At 53.3% G+C, this 21,821-nt stretch overlaps 1 protein-coding gene across 1 annotated transcript; it reads right to left on the bottom strand.

Moving 5' to 3' along the window:
• Positions 1-2,014: 2,014 nt before the first annotated feature.
• LOC142007598 (olfactory receptor 52Z1P-like) lies at positions 2,015-3,004 on the bottom strand. Its single transcript, XM_074984286.1, has one exon. The coding sequence runs from the start codon at positions 3,002-3,004 to the stop codon at positions 2,015-2,017; it is 990 nt and encodes a 329-aa protein (XP_074840387.1).
• Between the last annotated feature and the right edge of the window lie 18,817 nt (positions 3,005-21,821).

Consider the following 21,821-nt stretch of genomic DNA (forward strand, 5'->3'; position numbering starts at 1 on the left):
ATGGCATTCACCCAAGGGTTCTGAAAGAACTCAAATGTGAAATTGCGGAGTTATTAACAGTGGTTTGTAACCTATCCTTTAAATCCACTTTGGTACCAAATGACTGGAAGACGGCCAATATAACACCAATATTTAAAAAAGGCTCTAGAGGAGATCCTGGCAATTATAGACCGATAAGTTTAACATCAGTACCAGGTAAATTAGTAGAAACACTAGTAAAGAGTAAAATTGCAAGGCACATAGAAGAGCACGAATTGTTGGGCAAAAGTCAGCATGGTTTCTGCAGAGGGAAGTCGTGTCTGTCTAATCTATTAGAATTCTTTGAAGGGGTTAATAAACATGCGGACAAGGGGCACCCAGTGGACATAATATACCTAGATTTCCAGAAAGCCTTTGACACGGTCCCACACCAAAGGCTTTTATGTAAATTAGGTGGTCATGGGATAGGAGGAAAGGTCCTTTCATGGATCGGGAATTGGTTAAAAGACAGAAAACAAAGGGTTGGAATAAATGGTAAATTTTCACAATGGAGGGGGGTAACTAGTGGTGTTCCCCAGGGCTCAGTCCTGGGACCGATCCTGTTCAACTTGTTCATCAATGATCTAGAAAATGAGGTAAGCAGTGAGGTGGCAAAGTTTGCAGATGACACCAAGTTGTTCAGGACAGTCAAAAGCAAAAGGGATTGTGAAGAACTACAAAAAGATCTCAGCAAACTGAGTGATTGGGCAGCAAAATGGCAAATGAAATTTAATGTGGGTAAGTGTAAGGTAATGCATGTTGGAACAAATAACCCAAATTACACGTACTACATGATGGGGTCAAATTTAGCTACGACAGATCAGGAAAGGGATCTTGGAGTTATAGTGGATAGTTCTCTGAAGACATCCACACAGTGTGCAGCGGCAGTTAGTAAGGCAAATAGGATGTTAGGAATTATTAAAAAAGGGATCGATAATAAGACAAAAGATATCATACTTCCCCTATATAAAACTATGGTACGCCCACATCTCGAGTACTGCGTGCAGATGTGGTCTCCTCACCTCAAAAAAGATATATTGGCATTAGAAAAGGTTCAGAAAAGGGCGACTAAGATGATTAGGGGCTTGGAAAGGGTCCCATATGGGGAGAGGCTAGAGAGACTGGGACTTTTCAGTTTGGAAAAGAGGCGATTGAGGGGCGATATGATAGAGGTATATAAAATCATGAATGGTGTGGAGAAAGTGAATATAGAAAAATTATTTACCTTTTCCCATAATACAAGAACTAGGGGACACCAAATGAAATTGATGGGTAGTAGGTTCAAAACTAATAAAAGGAAATTTTTCTTCACACAGCGCACAGTCAACCTGTGGAACTCCTTGCCCGAGGAGGCTGTGAAGGCCAGGACTCTATTAGGGTTTAAAAAAGAGCTTGATAAATTTTTGCAGGTCAGGTCCATAAATGGCTATTAGCCAGGGATAAAGTATGGTGCCCTAGCCTTCATAACAAGGGCAGGAGATGGATGGCAGGAGATAAATCACTTGTCTTCTGTTCTCCTCTCTGGGGCACCTGGCATTGGCAGATGGGATGCTGGGCTTGATGGACCTTTGGTCTGACCCAGTATGGCCATTCTTATGTTCTTATGTTCTTATGCTGAAGCACACATAAAAAAGCACAGCATGGGTGTCAACGCTCAGGAGAACCTTTCCCAGCACCATTCCCAGTGGAGATCAGTAATCCATGAGGGGCTGGCACAATTTGGGAGGCGCTGCCACAGTGCAGAAGAGGAGAAGAAAAGAAGAATAAAAGATTGGCAAAAACTGCCCTGCTCCCCTCCAACAGCTACCAACACCTTCCTCCTCTGTGATAATATCTGCAGTGCCAGGATAGGGCTAGCCAGCCATCAACGGACTCACAAATAGGAGTGTGATATGAGGACGTCCTACTCCTTATTGAGTGATTGCCGAGAGAGTGAACATCCAGAATAAAAGCACCCCTAGACTACAAAGGAAAACCTGGCTTTAATTTGCAAGACTCAAGACATTTTCTGCATCATTCTTTCACTCAGAACAAAGCGTCTGCTGCAGCAAAGATAAAATACGTTGATCACCCGTTTCAGGATCTCATTTGTTGTCACCCCATAAATGATGGGGTTGAACATGGGTGGGATGAGCACATAGAAATTGGCCAATAAGTTGAGAATATAACTAGGCACGATATGCCCATATTGATATGCAAAAGAGGAGAAAAAGGCTGGTGTGTAGAACATCAGTATGACACAGATGTGGGAGCTGCAAGTGCTCAGAGCCTTGAGCCGGGCGTTGTTAGAAGAGAGTTGGAAGACAGCCCTGAGGATGAGCAGGTAAGACACAGCAATGAGCACAGCATCCAAGCCAATTGCTAAAATAGCCATCATTAAACCATACAACAAGTTTGCTCCAATATTGTCACAGGCCAGCCGGGCAATGGCCATGTAGTCACAGTAGGTGTGTGGTAGAAGATTGGTTCTACAGAATTTCAGCCGCATTACGAGAAAAATAGAAGGGAAATTTAAACAAAAACTTCTTGTGACAACCGCCAGCCCTATCTTCCTAATCACAGGATTGGTTAGCACAGTGCTGTATCTGAGGGGGTGGCAGATGGCAACGTACCGATCAAACGCCATGGCCAGCAGGATGGCTGACTCTGCGAGAAAACTGGCATCATTGAAAAACATCTGGGTGAGGCAGGCAGCAAAAGAAATTTCCCCTGCTCTGAACCAGAAGAGAGCCAGCATCTTGGGCACTGTGGTGGTTGATAGCAGGAGATCAGCAGCTGCCAGCATGGAGAGGAAAAGGTACATGGGCTCATGGAGGCTTCGTTCTGTCACTATGATGAATAGGAGGAGAGAGTTCCCAAGAAGCGCCGCCATGTACATCAGGCAGAAGGGGATGGAGATCCAGACTTGAGACCCCTCTGTGCCCTGGATGCCAGTCAGGATGAAGTTTACAGGGACAAAAAAGGTCTGATTGTCGGCTGCCATCATCTACTGACCCTTGGAGCATCTATTCCGTTTCAAAGATCTAACAGCAAAAGAGAAGGTCAGTGAGAACAGGAGTGTCAGCCAGGACTGGAATGGATTTGGTGAGAGGACCAGAGATACCAGCAAAACCTTCCTCTTGTGACAGCTGCCTGCTGGGTGGGACCATCAGCCCAGACACACTCTCCTGTTACAGAATCTCCCCCTTCCCACAGAAGGAAGGTGGCTGTGAGGGCTCTTGTGAGGGTTAACTAGGGCACTGTCCCCGTATTGGTGTCCACGGTGAAATTGCCAGCATGTGCTTACACTCAATGCACACATCTGCCACCAGCCTGTGGGGCGGTGCTCAGACATGCATCGTTCATTCCATGAACGTGGACAACCCCCACTCTGTCGTTGGGCTGCTGGCTGCATTCTCTCTGTCCTCAGGGAGTTCCTCCCTTTCCTGGTGTGTAGTTGTTACCACTGGGTTGCGGTTTAAAGGAATTTAAAGACAATTAAGTGTATCTCGTCTCCCCACCACACTCCAACTGTCCACCCAAAACTCCCCTCAGCCACTAGCACAGGGGTCAAGTGTCGGCTCTGAAAGTCAGGGAAAGCAGCCACAGAACTTGTTCTACTCACTCTCAGTACACGGCAGGGTCTGAGCCAGGTGATGATGGTGTGAGAGCAGAACCTCTCCTTCACACTCCTTCTCCTGGCTCCTTCAGGTTCTGCAGCCATAGCCCGATACACAGAGCATCCCACAAGTGAAGACAGTCACAAAACGCCACCACCACCGATATGAGAATACTTGGGTGGATGTATACATTTGTAGTCCCCTACTTCCTTCTGTGTAGCATAAAGGAAAATAATATATTAACTAAACCAAAACAACGGCCGGGTGTTACATTGGTAGGAAATGTTGTTGTCTTTGGGAGCAAAGTTGGCACTGAGATCTTTAATAAATTTCACTGTCATCTCAACTGCTGTCTCTCTGAAGGGTTAATACTATTCATTTACTGGGTCAATTGAGAGTGAAATTCTCTGTATTTGTTTATTGTTTTTTTGTTTTTCCCTGAGTTCAGTAACTTTATCTCCAGAAGGTTTCTTTAAAAAGCATAATTTGCAACTTTCAAAGCACAATGAGAGCGAGAGTGAGAGCGAGCAGGGAGAGGTGGGTTAAAAACAACCTTTGAAGGTAGCAAATCCTGAGCCAAGAGCGATTAGCTCTTTAATGTTATTTTAAGGCCCAGGCAGAGGCACTGAGTTTAGCAAAGGAAGAAAGGCCGTGAAGGACATCGGAGCCGGACTGTAGAACCACTGGAGAAAGCCGTTATTCACTTAGTTGTGAGCATAGGGTGGATTTGCTGGTCAGGAGCAGTTGAGAACCTGCTCCCAGGCTGCTGCTCTGGCTCTGAGAGGAGAGCAAGGGCTTGGTACCTGCTCTTGCAAAACCTCAATTTGTCACCCTAATCTGTTGCGTTAGCATGCACCCTGAATGGATTGCAGCAACACCAGTCTTTGTTCCATTCACCTTCTATCGGTCAGTTGAATGAATGAATGCTGGGGGGTAACCTCCTTAATGCAGGTCTTTCACTTTGACATACTTTTGTATTCTCGCCCCTGTGACTGACTCACTGATTCTGTCTCCTACTTGCTCCAGGGAGTGTTCCATTTCTTCCTTCCTCTGATGTACCAAGGCTGCTTCTTCCTTCTCTGATTGTCCCGTCCTGACAGGCACCAACCTTGGTCCCAGTTTAGGTTTAACTGAAACCTGGTTTTTATCCTGTGGCAGCAGTTACAATGCAGGGGACCTTTCTCATCCTTTAATTACCCGACAGCTACATTTTCCCATTTCTTCAGGCACAGGATATTCCCCTGAGCCTGCTGTTAACACAGATACTAACAACAAGGGATGGAACATCTATTCTTGTAAGTTCTGACGGCCACCACCTACGTTCTGCCCTGTTCCTGTGCTCGCTGTGTCTGTTAGTGGAGCAGGATTGCTCCAGGGCCCTGTTGTGTCTTCGGTTTCTTTCAACTGTTTCTTTATTTCTGTCACTTGCCCTGCCAATATTGTGACAGGCTGTGTGAAGCATTTCACAGCCGTGCGTATTGTCTGCAGTAATCTACAATACAAGGCTGCAGTCGCTGCCCCAATCTTGCAAATCCCATGACTAACGTCTTCCAACTTTATTTTTTAATATAATATGCAACCTCTGTTGCTTGCGAAAGGTCGTGTCCCTTCTCTACTAAGGCCTGAGAGGATTCTTAGAGGAGGGCTCTGGCGGATCCTAGATACTTAATTTTCTGCCATAGTAGATTGAGATTTGTACATTAAACTGAAGTCCTTAGTCAAACCCCAGGACCTGACATTCCCCAGCCCACCAAACAACAGAATCACAGAATCACAGAATGATAGGGCTGGAAGGGACCTCAGGAGGTCATCTAGTCCAGCCACCTGCTTCAAGCAGGATCAACCTCCACTAAGTCATCCCAGCCAGGACCTTGTCCAGCCAGGACTTAAAAACCTCAAGGGATGGAGAATCCACCACCTCTCTAGACAACGCATTCCAATGCTCCACCACCCACCTGGTGAAGTAGTTTTTCCTAATATCTAACCTACACCTTTCCCTCTTCAACTTCTGACCTTTACTCCTTGTTCTGCCATCTGACACCACTGAGAGCAGTTTCTCACCATCCTTTTTAGAGATCCGCTTCAGGAAGTTGAAGCTGCTATTAAATCACCTCTAAGTCTTCTCTTCTGTGAACTAAACAAGCCCAAATCCCTCAGCCTCTCCTCATAGGTCTTGTGCTCCAGACCCTTAATCATTTTTATTGCCCTTCGCTGAACCTGTTCCAGCAAATCCACATCCTTTTTATACTGGGGGACCCAAAACTGGACACACTATTCCAGATATGGCCTCACCAGTGCCAAATAAAGAGGAAGAACTGCTTCTCTAGATCTGCTTGAAATGCTCCTCCTAATGCACCCCGATATGCCGTTAGCCTTCTTGGCTACGAGGGCACATGTCACACAACGGGAAAATAAAATGCGCCCATCTGTTCTATAAGGAAATGAGCAGACTGAGATACAGATGGGGCATGGACGGAGTCACAACAAGTCGTGTGACCACATAACAGTGTTTCACCCAATGGGCCATCCGTAGCCCTTGAGTTCTTTCTGCCCTGAGGTGATAGGACAATAGCCCCAACCACGAAAGGACAAAAAATGGGTGAAGTTCATTTAGTCACCACTTTGGTGAAGCTCTGCTCATGTAGCATGAGAAGCCCAGCTGTGCCTGTAGCCTTGCTGCAGAGAACTACAGCTACAGGAGGGGGAACATCAGGCACACAACAGCCCTAAGAATCAGCTGCTCCTGGGCTCCTCAGTTTGCACAGTCACAGCTCTGCTCCTGGGCACAGCCAATTTCTGCGACCGCACTGGACCCAGCCCTGAGCCCCTTGTGGATCTGAGGGAAGTTTCCCTGAGTGCAGCCTGGGGATTTGGGGTGAGGATGTGACAGGACTGGGGGAGATTTCAAAGGAGGTTTCATCTGAACTGCCCCTCTAACCAACAACGGCCCAGCCCAGAGCCACTGAGTTCAACAGCCAGAGCCCCAGTGCGTGCGTGGGTGAGGGTCAGTGTAACCCGGCGCTCTCGTCCTGACACGGCCCCTCAGCGCAGGGCCGGGGGCATTGGCTCAGTGCCAGGGGCTGCCGTCCTGCCCCTGCAGTCAGAGTGAGGCAGCCCCAGTCTAGCTCACCCCCTTCCAACACTGCCTCGGTGTCAGGTGTGTGCGGCCGCCCCGGACAGATTCATTCCCTGCCAAGGACTCACCAGGCTCCTGCCCCAGCCGGGGATGAGCAGTCGCTGCCTGGGACTCGGTCGGGAGCTGCAGGTGGTGGAGAATCTGCACTGAGCGGGGCTGAGGTTCAGGGATGTTTATACAGCTGCCCTGGGAATCCCAGGGGGCTCAGAGCCAGCAGGGAGCCCCAGGGACCTGGCCTGTGGGACTGGCGCAGGTGGGGAAGAGCAGCAGTAAATTAACCCTTTCCTCTCCCTTGTCATAGCTGACCTTTTCTACTTTTGTACATTATTCAGACAGGCCGTTGTGACACTGAAACTCCTGACAACATTTTTCCTGCTCTTTGTGAACAACTCTCCACTGAGATCTGAAAAATACTGTACAACGCACACAGGTATTGTGGAATATTTTCCTGCAAAGTGCCTCTTGTAAACTGAGTGCACACAACTCATCACTCATTAATATCCCTAATAACTGCAAAATACATGGCCAGGCAGCTGTTAATGAGATGGTTCACGAGGAATTTTATGCCACACTCACCCGTCCAACCTTCCCCCATCCCAAAGAGATGAATGGAAAAGCCCTACAGGCACTTGCAACCAAAAAATACAAATTGCAGGTAACTGCAGGAACTTGACTGCACACAGCATGGCCTTGCCTGCAACACAGATAAAAGGCTGTGTCAGAGCATCAGAGAGAGAGGAGGGTGACCTCTCCCTTCTTCTCAAACCAACCCATGTGTGTTTCATTCTTAGGGCTCCCCAGTGCTGTGTGCAATGCAGGAGAGGGGACTGAAGTCACGACGGGACAAGCTGTGCGTTTTGAGGTGGGGAACAAGTAGCCAGTGCCAGGGACTGGATACCACAGGTCACCAGTTCAAGGGACAGAAAGACTGTGGTGCATCCACAGTGAATGCACAAGTGGAAGACAAAGCTGGCCAACTTCTGATTAATCATCTCTTTAGCCTTCTATTTGCCTATGAGACTCTAGCTACATCTACACATGTATGCTATATCGAAATAGCTTATTTTGATGTAGCGAAATCGAAATACGCTATTTCGATGAATAGCGTCTACACGTCCTCCAGGGCTTTTGCCGTCGACGTTCAACATCGACGTTGGGCAGCACCACATCGAAGTAGGCGCTGCAGGGGAGCGTCTACACGCCAAAGTGGCCCACATCGAAGTAAGGGTGCCAGGAACAGCTGCAGACAGGGTCACAGGGAGGACTAGCACTTCCAGGGCAACAGCTAGCCGCTCCCTTAAAGGGCCCCTCCCAGACACACTCAGCCTGCACAACACGCAGTTTGCAGAGCCATAGGCACGCACACCCGTCGAAGCAGTATGGACCCCCAGGAGCAGCAGCCAGAGGTCCACACAGCCGCCCCTGCAGGAGCAGTTCTCGCCCTGCTCCCTGCTATGCAGGAGGCAGTTGACCACCTTTTATTCACAGAAGAGAAGCTGCCCCCAGGGGAGGAGGAAGCAGCCCCAGACCTTGGTGCCCTCCCACCCCCCCCCCGCCGCACACGCCACTGGCTGTGGAGCTACCCCACGAGCACGGACTGGTGGGAGCGGCTGGTGCTCAGAGAGTGGGACAACGACCGCTGGCTCCAGAACTTCCGCATGAGCCGGCAGACTTTCCTGGAGCTCTGTCAGTGGCTCACCCCCGCACTGAGGCACCAGGACACCGCCATGCGACGTGCACTCACGGTGGAGAAATGGTTTGGCATCGCTGTCTGGAAGCTGGCGACTCCAGACAGCTACTGATCCGTAGGGCAGCAATTTGGCGTGGGCAAGGCAACCGTTGGGGCTGTCCTTATGGAGGTAAGGGGACCCGGGGGCAGGCAGCCCTGGGGGTGGAGGGAGCCCTGGTGGGGGAGGGCCAGACACACCCTGCACACCCCTCACTGGTGCTCTCTCATGTCCTTCCCCTGCAGGTCGTCCGCACCATCAATGCCCTGCTCCCCCACAGGCTCGTGCGGCTTGGGGACCCGGATGCCGCCATCACGGGGTTTGCCAGCCTGGGCTTCCCAAATTGCTTTGGGGCTCTGGATGGGACCCATATCCCCATCCGTGCTCCAGAGCACAGCGGAGGACGCTTCCTCAATAGGAAGGGATACCATTCCGTGGTCCTCCAGGCCTTGGTGGACAGCCGGGGCCGCTTCCTGGACATTTATGTTGGCTGGCCTGGCAGCACCCATGACACCCGGGTGTTCAGGAATTCAGGCCTGTGCCACCGGCTGGAGTCAGGGACCTACATCCCCCAGCGGGAGATCCCTGTGGGGGACACCACCATGCCCCTCTGTGTCATCGCAGACCCGGCGTACCCCCTCCGGCCCTGGCTCGCGTACCCCCTCCGGCCCTGGCTCATGCACCCTTACACCGTCCCTCTCTCAGCCAGCCAGGAGCGCTTCAACATGCACTTGAACCATGAGCGTCAGGTGGTGGAGCGCACTTTTGACTGCCTCAAAGGGCACTGGAGGTGTCTCCTCACCCGCCTTGATGTAGACCCCACCAACATCCCCCAGGTTGTGGGTGCGTGCAGCGCACTCCACAACCTAGTTGAGAGCAAGGGAGAGGCCTTCTTCCAGGGCTGGGTTGTGGAGGCTGGCAGGGCTGATGTGCAGCAGCCCACTGCCCCCAGTTGCCAGGTGGACCCCGAGGGGATCTGGGTCCGGGAGGCCCTGTGGGCCCATTTCGACCAGGCCATGGAGTGAACGCTGGCAGGCCCCCCACTGCACCCCCCCATCCTCCACAACACTCCCTGCCCCCAAATCCCACACCACAGAGCTCCCAAGAGCACCCCCCCACTTTTCTTGCAAATAAAAATGGACCTGTTGTTTTTGAAACCAAAAATAGTGAATTCTCTTATATTATAATGCTAATAAAATATATATAGAGAGAGCAGAACAAAAGGGGGGAACTATTTACATGGGGGGCAGGTACCATAAAAGAACAGGTGTAACACAAACTATATACAAATATACATGGGGGGATATGTACACGGGGGGTGGGGGGCCAAGTCCTGGGCTCCGCACCCCTCTACTGTCCGGCACCCGGGGTTGGCGGGTGCGACCCTCACCTTGGCCTGAGCCCTGGCCGAGGCTGGCTGGGGGCCGGGCGAACCGGCAGGTATGGTCGGCGGGTGTCAGCAGGCCCCAGGTCCCCCTCGGTGGAAGGCCCCAGGGTGGCGGACGGCGGTCGAAGCGGCAGTCGGAGCAATGGGTGGAGCAGCGGTCAGGGCGGGCAGAGCGGCAGGCGGTGCAGCATGGGGGGCCAGGTATTCCTCTATGCACTCGAAAGTGCGCATGAAGGCCCCCCATGCCTCCTGGCGCCAGGCCAGCACCTGCTCTTGTAGTTCCAGCCACCACTTGTCCACCCACAGGCACCGCTCCGACACCTCCAGCTGACGCCGGAGGCTCTCGAGCAGCTGGGGGTCCATGGCCGTCCTCTGGTGGTGGTGGCTCTGCCGTCGGCCCCGTCCTGGGGCTGGTTGGTGCTCCGCTGAGGGGCTGGCCTGCTGGGATGGCCCCTGTGGGCTCTCCGGGACCACGGACACCTCGCCGGTGCTCTCCGGGCCCTCCAATGGTGCTGCTGCGGAACACAGGGGGAAGAAGAGTGGAGACAGCCGTTAGTGTGGGCCCTGAGCCGTGGCCCTTGTCCCCCCACCCCTCTGCTGCTGGTTCCCCATCCCCGTCCCCCAGAGATGCTGCAGCTGTAGATGGGTGTCCCACCCCCTCCCGCCCGGGGGACCCTAGGTTCCGCTCCCCCCATCCCCTGGGATGGGGCATGGCGCTGTCCTGCTGAGGGCAGGGGCTGATGCACTCTTCTGAGGGACATGCCACTGCTGTCCTTCGGGCCATGGTCATCTGGGCATGTGGAGGGCCCTGGTCATGTCTCTTGTCCCTGCCCTTCACCCCCGGGGGTGTGCACCGGGGGGGGTACATACTTGACGGTCCGCTCCCGCGGTCGGGGGACACCCTCTGGGCAGACGCCCTGCTGGAGCTGCAGGACGGCAGGACGATCTGCAGCCCCCCATCGCTGGAGGAGGATTCCCCCTCCTCCTCCTCTGGTGTCCAGGGGTGGGCTCCTGGGGGGGGGCCCTGGGGTGGGGGGCTTGCCTCCAGGGCGGACTCCGCCTACCAGGCCTCCTGGGGCTTGACAGCCGAGGTGTCAAGCGTGGCCGGTGGGCAGGAGGTGTGCGCGGGGCCCAGGATGGCCCTGAGCTCCCTGTAAAAGGGGCAAGTGGCGGGGGTGGCCTCAGATCGGCTGGCCGCATCCCGGGCCTGGGCGTAACCCTGCCGCAGCTCTTTGACCTTACTCCTGACATGGTCAGGAGTGTGGGCAGGGTGACCCCAGGGGGCCAGGCCCTCGAGCGAACGCATTTGTGTTTCACCTCTTGCTCTCCATTACCTGGAGAACCTCCTCGCTCCAGAGCCCCAGCAGGTCCCGCAGCTCAGCCTCCGTCCAGGAGGGGCCCCGCTGCCTTTTCCCAGGCTGGCTGAATGCCTGGGAGCCCTGACTCCCCTTGGGGGGGTGCCCTGCGGGCGCTTGGGGTGCTGGCAGACAGCCATCGCAGCGGGGGGGTGGCTTGGGGCAGCAGAGGTGTGTGCAGGCTAGCCAAGTGGCAATGCTGCTGCCTGCATGCACTCTCAGCTTCCTGCACAGGAACGCAGGGGGCAGGGAGCTTTAAGGGGCTGCTGCACATGGTGACCATAGATCTCAGGGGTTGGAGAGAGCGTCTCTCAATCCCTCAGCTGATGGCCACCATGGCGGACTGTGCTATTTCGATGTTGCGAGATGCGGATCGGCTACACTTGCCCTACTTCGATGTTCAACATCGAAGTAGGGTGCTATTCTCATCTCCTGATGGGGATAGCGACTTCAACGTCTCGCTGCCTAACCTCGATTTCAACTTCGAAATAGCGCTCGCCCCGTGTAGACGTGGTGGGCACTATTTCGAAGTTGGAGTGGCTGCTTCAAAGTAGCCGGCACGTGTAGATGTGGCTTCTAAGTGGCAAATGAAATTTAATGTGGGTAAGTGTAAGGTAATGCACATTGGGAAAGATAACCCCAATTATACATCCAATATGATGGGGGCAAATTTAGCTACAACAGAGCAGGAAAGGGATCTTGGAATTATACTGGATAGTTCTCTGAAAACATCCCCACAGTGTGCAGTGGCAGCCAGTAAAGCAAATAGGATGTTAGGAATAATTAAAAAAGGGATAGAAAATAAGACAAAGAATATCTTACTTCCCCTATATAAAACTATGGTACGTCCACATCTTGAGTACTGCGTGCAGATGTGGTCTCCTCACCTCAAAAAAGATATATTGGCGTTAGAAAAGGTTTAGAAAAGGGCAAATAAAATGATTAGGGGTTTGGAACGGGTCCCATATGAGGAGACGCTAGAGAGACTGGGACTTTTCAGTCTGGAAGAGAGGAGACTGAGGGGCGATATGATAGAGGTGTATAAAATCATGAATGGTGTGAAGAAAGTGAATGCAGAAAAGTTATTTACTTGTTCCCATAATATAAGAACTAGAGGACACCAACTGAAATTAATGGGTAGCAGGTTCAAAACTAATAAAAGGAAGTTTTTCTTCACACAGCGCACAGTCAATCTGTAGAACTCCTTACCAGAGGATGCTGTGAAGGCCAGGACTTTAACAGAGTTTAAAAAAGAGCTAGATAAATGTTTGGAGGTTCGGTCCATAGATGGCTATTAGCAAGGGGTAAGGAATGGTGCCTAGCCTTTTGTCGAAGGCGGGAGATGGATGGTAGGAGACAAATTGCTTGATCATTGTCTTCAGTTCACCTCCTCTGGGGCACCAGGCATTGGCTACTGTCGGCAAATAGGATACTGGGCTAGATGGACCTTTGGTCTGACCCAGTATGGCCGTTCTTATGTTCTTATGAGTGCCTCTTGCAGACTGGAGGAAGTGTCTGTGGAGCTGCAAAGCTCATCTGTCTCACTAACATAACAGACCTGAAGCTGGTCCAATAAAAATATCTCCTCCCCTGTTTCTCGGCATGTGTATGTGTAAGACAGGGGGTGCAGAATCAGAGCTATTCTTCCTCTCCTAACACAAAGGCTGCGTCCACACTAGTAGCCAGCACAACATTGAAATAGCGCGCGTTGAAATCGACGTTAGGCAGCGAGATGTCAAAATCGCTGTTGCTAGCAGAAGATGGGAATAGTGCACTATGTCGATGTTAAACATTGAAGTAGGGTGTGTGTAGGTGATCCACAACCCGCTACTTCGAAATAGCGGGGTCCTCCATGGCGGCAATAAGCTGAGGGGTTGAGACGCTCTGCCCAGGCCCGTCGCAGCTCTATGATCGTCGTGCACAGCAGCCCTGAAAGCACCATGGACCTGTAATTCCTGAGGCAGGAAGCTGAGAGTCTGCAGGCAGCAGCACACGCATGTGCCAGCCCTGCACGACCTCCAGATGCCCCAAACGTCCCAACCAGCACCATGACATCCATCCAGGCCCCTGAGTGCCCCCAGGGCTCCTCCCCAAGGGGACCCAGGGCCCCAGCAGCAGCCAAACAGGGGGCCAAAAAGCAGCAGGGCCCCTCCTGGATGGAGGCTGAGCTGCGAGGCCTGCTGGGGTTTTGGGGTGAGGAGGAGGTGCTCCAGGTAATGGGGAGCAAGCAGCGGAATGCAGAAGTATTTGCACAACTGGCCAAGGGCCTGGCAGCCTGGGGTCACACTGCCCACACTCCAGCTCATGTCTGGAGCAAGGTGAAAGAGCTGCGGCAGGGTTACACCTGGGCCCAGGACTCTGCCAGCCAGTCTGGGGCCACCCTCACCACTTGCCCCTATTGCAGAAAGCTCAGGGCCATCCTGGGACCCCGGGAGACCTCCTCCCCCCGGCCACATTGGACACCGCAGCTGAGGAGTCCCAGCAGGCCTCAGATCCAGCGTCCGGCCCGGATGCCAGCCCTGCACCCTGGGGCCCACCCGAGGAGCCAGCCCTCCGGACGGTGGAGGAGGGGTCCAGCAGCGAGGAAAGTGGGCTCCTCATTGACCTCCCCTCCCAGACCACCAGCTGGGCATCCGCCCCCTGGGGTTCCCCCAACCACAGAAGTGGACAGTGAAGTATGTACCTCACAGGTCACACACCCCTGGGCCATGGGGCCGGGGCACCAGTCATGACCAGGGGCCCCACACACGCCCAGTGGACCCCGGCCTGCAACTGCCCATCCACAGCATGGTCCCAGGATGGCAGCATGGTCATCAGCACCTGTCAGAACCCGCACCCATGGACAGCGCCTTGCCCTAACCTCAGGGGCGGGCCACGCAATGGGGCCACCGACAGGGACACCACACCCACAGCTGGGAGATGGAGACCCAGCACCCAAGGGGGAAAGGGAGAATGGGCCACGGGCCAGGGCACGGTACTAACAGCCTTCCCCTCCCTCTCTCCCTCTCTGCAGCTGCACCATCCAACGCCCCCGGCAGCCAGGCACCCTCCCTTGTCCACGAGAGCCTGCCGGAGGTCAGGCACCGCCATAGCCTGAGGACACCGTTGAGGCCAGGATGGGTGCGCCACCACCGGACACAGGGGAAGGCCCCCTTGGACGCCCAGCTCCTGGCGCCTCTCCAGCGGCAGGCAGACGTGGTCGAGGAGAGGCTGCGCTTTCAAAGGGAGGAGTCCACCTGGTGCAGGGAAGTGTGGCAGGAGTTCACGGGGGTCTTCCGGGACATAGTTGCGTCATTCCGGGAGGCCGTGGCCTGGTTCCTGTCTCCCACTGACCCCCGCTGCCGCCCTGCCTGCTGCTCCACCCGATGCCCCACCTGCCTCGACTGCCGCCCCACCTGCTGCCCCACCTGTCCTGCCTGCCACCCCGCTTGCCAGACCCCCAGGACTGGAGCCCACTGGGGCTGAAGACCTGCCAGTGGAGGCATCCTGGCCCTACCTGCTGGTCCTCCTGGCTCCCAGCCTGCCATGCTGGGGACTGCAGACAAGGGGGGGGGCACAATCCAAACCCACTGGTGTGTGCAGGGGCTGGGGGTGAAGAGGGGGAACAGAACTGGAAGCAATGCTCCAGGTGTTTCCTCACCAATCAACCCAATATACCATTAGCCTTCTTCACTACCAGGGCACACTGATGGCTGCTATCCAGCTTCTCATCCACTGTAATCCCCAAGTCCTTTTCTGCAGAAAAGCTCCTTAACCAGTTGGTCTCCAGCCTGTAGCAGTGCTTGGGACTCCTCCATCCCGGGCACAGAGGAATTGTCTGACTTGGGTCCTGGCTGACAGAAGCAATCAGGGCCCTGCCTCACTCAGGACTTTGATGGGACAGTCCCGGGGAGAATCCTAGATGGGTTGAACCGAAGGGACTTTTTCCCAATAAATTACGTTATCCATGTGCCTGATAGTTCTGTTGTCTTTTTCAGTTTCAGATAATTTTCCTGGTACTGAAGTTAGACTTAGTTAAGTTAAACCCGTGAACCCCAAGTGGGGCATAGGTCATCCACAAGGCTCCTCCACCTGGTTCTATCTTGGGCAAGGGCTTCAATCTGGCCCCATGAATATCCCAGTTCTTGTGCTTCCATGACTGTAGATCTCCTCCATGTTATTCGGGGTCTTCCTTGGCTGCGTTTCCCCTGAGGATTCCATTTTAGGGCATGTCGAACAATGCTGGATGGGGATTTCCTCAAAGTATGTCCCAGCCATCCCCATTTTCTCCTTTTTATTTGGATCCCTTCTGGCTCTTGGCCTGTTCGTGTCCACAGATGTTCATTCGTGACTTTGTCTTGCCATCTTATTTGTAATATGTACCTCAGGCATTTATTCAAAAACATCTGCAGTTTGTGTGTTGAGGACTTTGTGGTGAGCCATGATTCACAGGCATACAGCAGGATGGACTTTACATTTGAATTGAAGTTTCTCAGCTTTGTTTCAACAGAGATGTTGTATTATCTCCATACTCAAGTTACACTTACTGTTCTGTAATTGCCAGGATCATCTCCAGAGCCATTTAAGTTTGGCATCGCGTTACCTCTTTTCCAGTCATTTCATACAAAAGATGATTTAAAGGATAGGTTAAGAACCACAATTAGTAGCTCTGCAATTTCACATTTGAGTTCTTTCAGAACTTTGGGTGAATGCTGTTTGGTACTGGTGACTTATTACTGTTCAGTTTTTCAATTTGTTTCAAAAACTTCTCCAATGTTTCTTCAGATTGGTCATCTAAAAAGAATGGCTCAGGTTTGTGAATCTACTAACACGCTCATCCATGAAGACCGATGGAAAGAATTCATTTAGTTGCTCCACAATGACCTTATTGTCCTTGAGTTGTCCCTTAGCGTCACAATCATCCATTGGCCCCATTTTTAGTAGGTTTCTGTTTCTCATGTACTTAAAAAAAATTGCCATTGGTCTTTGAGGTTTTGGCTGACTGTTCTTCAGAGTCCTTTGTGGGCTTCCAAATGCTAATTAGCTTATAACTCAATTAGCTTATAATCAACTGTGTGCAAGTGAATGGAGCCATAAGTTCTTAGCACCTGTGCAAATCATGGCTGAGGCATTTCCCAGGATGGGTTTATAGAGAAAAGGCATCATAAATTTAGCAAGGGACTGTTGAAAAGGGCCAGGTCTGTTATGGTTAATCGTCAGAGCTTACAGGGTGTAGGAGCTGGGCAGTCAGAGGCTTCAGAAGAACCTGTGAGAATCTCTCATTGGTGGGATTTGTAATCTTCCTCATACACACTGAGACCATCTTAAACGGTGAGTCATGCGACTCATTTACCCTTCCAAAAGGTTTGTTGTGATTAACTCCAGGTCTGATAACAAAAATCTTCAGCCACTATTCAGGCTGTTTATGTGTTGGGTGGGAGAGTTTTTCTTGGCACATTTTATGCTCCTTGTCTGACCTTTCTTGTGTTTGGAGAGGAAGAGCAGAGCCTGGTGTACTTTCTCCATGCCACCTCCTGCCTCACATGCACGCATCTAGAGAGGCAGGGTGGGAGAGGGAACACTTTTTATTGGACCAACTTCTCTCAGTGAGGCAGACTAACTTTGGAGCCACACAGGGGCACTTCTTCTGGTCTGCACAGGGCACTCGTTGTGCCCCAGCAAAATCCCAGGCTCACGAGATAGGTCAGCAGAAGTAGGCCAGTCCTGTCTTCCCCTGGAAGTTAATAGGTGCACCACTGTCTCAGCCCCTGAATCGGTGCCCTGTGGTATCCAGCCCCTCACCCTGGAGTAGCTGCTGACAGAGCTCCAGGTTCTTGCCCCTAAGTGAGCAGGGTGTCCCTCTTTACCAGGGCTGCGTCCGGTCCCCTCTCCTGCACCGCACCCCCGGCAGCGGGGAGCCCTGAGAGAACTGCAGATGTTGGCTGGCTTGAGAAGAATGGAGACTCCATCTCCACTCTCTGTGTCACAGCCTTGGTGCTTGTTGGCAGGCAGGGCTGTTCAGCGGCACAGCTGGGGGCAAGCGGGACATACCGTGTATGCAGCCCCCAGCCACAGGGGCCCAATGGGCGCTCAGCCGCTGCTGCTTCCAGGCGTGTTCCCAGGGCTACCTTGCTCAGAAGCAATATCTCTCCAGCTTGGCCCTGGATGAGCCTGTGCTCTGTGGCTCCAGGCTGGGAGCAGCAGAGGCCTCTGGGGGGCCCGGTGCCAGCTAGCAGTGGGTCCCCAAGAGGGCTGTGGGAGACTGTGTGGAGAGGGTGGGTGCCAGGGCTGTAAGGGCAGAGGTTGGAGGGGCCCATGGGTGGGGCATGGCGGAGGAGGGCCTGGATGTTCAGCTGGCTCCCTGCACACAGCGGCGGTTGCCAGCCCAGTCGGTGGCAGCAATGCCTCTGGCGGAGGCAGGGCTGTGTAGCTTGCTGCTGCCTTGGCCCCGCTGCCTGCTGTTCAGGGACTCCCCCACCCAGGCACCTGGGCTGGTTGCCTCCCCCACCAGTCGTGCTGCAGCATATGAGGGGCTGGCCAGAGCTTGGGGTGCCAGGCCTGGTTCTGTGCAGGATCCCATGGCACTGACAAGCCCCAAGGGAGCTGGTGTCCCCCATGCCAGGTACTGCCCTGTGATCTTCAGGGCACACATGTCACTCACATCCTACCTGTCTCGGCACACGCATAGGCCCAGTAGAGCCGGTGCCCTGTGTCCTGTAACCCCACACCCAGGCTGCACCTGGCGTCTGTGTCCGTCCCCCCCGCCACACACCTCAGCATCTGCCCTTATTCCTGAGCACCGCACACCTCAAACCCCCTGCCCTGACCCCATCCCAAAACCTCTGCTCTTGTTCCCAAATCCCCCAAACCCCCTGTCCTGACCCCATAACCAGCCCTCTGCCTTTATTCCTGAATTCCCCAAACCACCCCCGGCCTTGGTTCCTGCACCCCTACATCCCTTTGCCCTGAGCCTCCCCAGCCCCAGCCCCAGCCCCAACCCCCTTTCCTCATTCCTGAGCTACCCCACCCATGTACCCTGAGCCCCCCACACTTAAATTTCTTAGTGGTACTGGCGCATCACATGCACCAACCCCCACCCTGAGTTCCCCCAGGGGATGCGAGACGAGGGTACCTGTAAGAAACTTGTTACCTTAACCCCTGCAAATTCAGCACTGTTACAACGAAGGAAGAGTATTTATTCCCTCTTTGGTGCACGGAGAGGAGGGAGGAAAAGAATTCATGCCAGCGGAGCAGGAATGTTCAAGAGGTGAGCAGGGGACGTGGGGCACAGAGACCAGTCCCCCCCCACCGCCAGTCTCTCTAGTCATTTGTCGTGTTCCTGCAGTTAGCTCCCAGTGCTGTTGACTGGTTGCAACCCTCCAAGGGTTCTCCATCCATCCATCGTATTGGGGTGCAGCGAGGTTGGGAAATTGACTGGCATTATCCCCATGCCTAACCATGTCCTGAGCTACTGCCTGGACATGCACGGCCAATTATGTGACTCTTAACAAGACACGAACTGTCGGCGCACACACGATATGAGATGTATTATGAGAAAATACTGTGTACGATGTGTTGTGTGTGATGTAGAGAGTTTGTCAGGTCTCAGTTAAGAGCTGTTTGCAAGGTACAGGAATCGCTTTATTGGAAGTTTCAGTGTCACAATGGCCTGCCTGAATAACGAAAAAAAGGAGCAAGGATCAGATACGACAAGGGAGATGAAAGGGTTAATTCTCTGCTGCTCTTCCTCACCTGCGCCAGTCCCACAGGCCAGGTCCCTGGGGCTCCCTGCTGGCTCTGAGCCCCCCTGGGATTCCCAGGGCAGCTGTATAAACATCCCTGAACCTCAGCCCCGCTCAGTGCGGATTTTCCACCACCAGCAGCTCCCGGCTGAGTCCCAGGCAGCGACTGCTCATCCCCGGCTGGGGCAGGAGCCTGGTGAGTCCTTGGCAGGGAATGAATCTGTCTGAGGCGGCCGCACACACCTGACACCGAGGCAGTGTTGGAAGGGGGTGAGCTAGACTGGGGCTGCCTCACTCTGACTGCAGGGGCAGGACGGGAGCGTGTTCCTGCTCTCCTGCGGCAGGTGCTGCTATGGGGATGCTCTGGCACTGCCCTGCAGGAAGGTGTATGTGTGAGTGCTCTGTGCCGAGCGCCTCTCAGCAACGTGTGTGTCTGCGATAGCCGCCCTCCTCCTGCCCGGTTCAGGGAGCAGGGCTGGTCTCTTGGGCACTGCCTGATTTCCCTTTGTATGAGCCACGCTGGGATGGCTGCGTTAGCCAGACCTCAGGCCTCCTGCCAGGCCTGACACCAGCAGTGATGGGCCAGCCCCTCTTCCCACTCCATCCCCCACTTTTTGGCCTTTCTCGGGTAGGGATATTGACATATCATCTCAGGAAAGTGGAACTGAAGAGGGCAATTGAGTGAAACACTGTCTATCCCTCGGTCTGCACATTTCCTCATAGTACTGATGGGCAGCGTTTATTTCCAAGAGATCATTTTCCTAGTATTGCAGCACAACTGTATAATTGACATACTGCTTCGTTATTGCTGTGCATATTTAGAACATGCCTAAGACGGCGAAAGTGTTTAACCAGCATGTGGGTAGAAACCACTACATGAAAGGCAGCAAAACACTTGAAGACAAGTTAAAAGCAGAGTGGATAAAATACATATTCATAGTAATTGCAAATGTGGGTGAGTTCTCTGTTAGTACAGTCACTACTTGGGGAGTGGCAGTGCATCCTCGCAGGGACACAAGTTTATTGAAACAGTCTTGGGTTGGGGTCTGGGATCCAATAGTCCATCCTGGCCCACTCATGTTTGGGAAAGCAGATTCCAATTCTGATTCCATGGGGAGGCAGTAGTTGGAGGGTGAAGGACAAAGGAGCTGTGGGCCTGGTGGGCCAGTAAGGGATAAACAGGGATTCCTTCATGTGGATTCTGCGTCTGGGACTCACAAAACAACTCTCAGAAAGCAGTTTGGTTTGCAAATTTCCAGACTGGCTGGAAGGGGGCCGTCTCCCTGAGATCATCAATGGCCCAGCTCTTGTTAGGAGGGAGGGCACAGCCAGAGAGATCAGATTTCTACCCCGGGGGCAAGAGAGACGATTAGAACTTGATGGTGCTAAGAAAGGCCTCAGCCACTTAGCCCCAAAATACCAGATTCTCAAGGAGGTTACACAAAAGTTGTGGTCTACCAAAGAGCAACGTAAATGTACAGTTGCAATGGGTTTGTTCTGTTACTCACGCTGACTGCTGTAACCAAGGGGTGCTGCTACCAAAAGCTGTAGAATTGTACCATGCACTGAATGTTTGGAAAGAGCCATGTGACATGATGACATTGATGTAGAAGCATGAATTGTATGTTGAAGGAGTCTGTAACTCTGAAATGTCACCATTGTTCCCTGTAACTAGTCTTGCAACCTCTGACATGAGAAGGAACATTCCAATCCTATTGTGTGGCATGGAAGGGGAAACTGAGGCACACAGCCATTGTGGTGGTCTGGCTAAATGCCAAGGATGGAAGCATTTGTACCTTCCGTTACCGGACTGTAACTGAATTCCAGACATTGGCTGGAGCAGCTGTATGGATTGGTGGTCAGATGGGGCAGGACCCAGACCACAAAAGACCTGTTTGATCTGTTGGTGCTGCAGCATCTGTATGGGCTCTGCCTGCCCGACTTGAGAACGTGGCTGACGGACCGGGGCCGAAGCAGGGAGACCGACCAACCCAAGGGAACTAAAGGGACTTGCCCGGCTGCATCACATGAAAAGGGCCAAGACCAAGCTCCTGACTTGGAGCCTCCCCCAGCAGGACTATGACGTGGAGGTGGTGCACATCGAGGGGAGAACAGAGGGTACAGCCGATGCCCTGTCACAAGGGGAGAGCCCCGAACTTCCCCAGGTCACCAGTTGAGTGACCCCGCTCAGTTCGGTCTGGAAGGGGGGAGAGGTGTGATGGAGTGGGGGATACCTGTGTGTGTGTGTGTGGCTCACAGAGGGTGTGGGGCTCCTGCTGAGGGTAACCCTGACGACCAGATAACACCTTTGTACTGCAGAGAAAGGAGGAGGTGGAGCCTGAGGGGTTTGAATTGGAACTGGGAGTTGGAAGCAGTTAGTCTGGGCTGAGGGAGAGAGAGACAAAGGAGGGGGCCAGGCCCCGGCTCTGGGGGCCCCTCGGGGCCTCCTCTCCCCAACATGGATTGGACTGGCTGTCTCTGCCTGCTGCACTGACTCCTCTGTACGATGCTGTGTCCTGTCGGCTAATAAACCCGCTGTTCTCCTGCTAAGTGAGAGACTCTCCTGCCTGCGGACGGAGTGCAGAGCTTGGGGGACCCCAGAACCCCATCACAGGAGGAGCTTGTTGCTACCTGCAGCACCCAAGTAAACGACTCAGAAACCGTTGTTACATCTGGGTGTAAAACTAGAGTGCAGACCTGTGCTCACCTGAGATGGACCCTCCCGTTTAGGGGTTCGCTGTGACTGTGTTGACTCGTGCTGAAGGCCTGCACAGGGCAAACCCCCAGAGCACGAAGGAGCCAGGAGGAGGAGCGTGAATGAAAGTGGCTTTGCACTCAGCCATTATAACCTGGGGGTGCAATGCAGGCAGTGTAAGAC

Source organism: Carettochelys insculpta, chromosome 1 (genome assembly GCF_033958435.1).
Source record: "Carettochelys insculpta isolate YL-2023 chromosome 1, ASM3395843v1, whole genome shotgun sequence".
Taxonomy (NCBI): Eukaryota; Metazoa; Chordata; order Testudines; family Carettochelyidae; genus Carettochelys; species Carettochelys insculpta.

Coding starts and splice junctions, on each gene's coding strand:
- LOC142007598 (XM_074984286.1), bottom strand. CDS start 3,004: ATGATGGCAGCCGACAATCAGACCTTTTTTGTCCCTGTAAACTTCATC.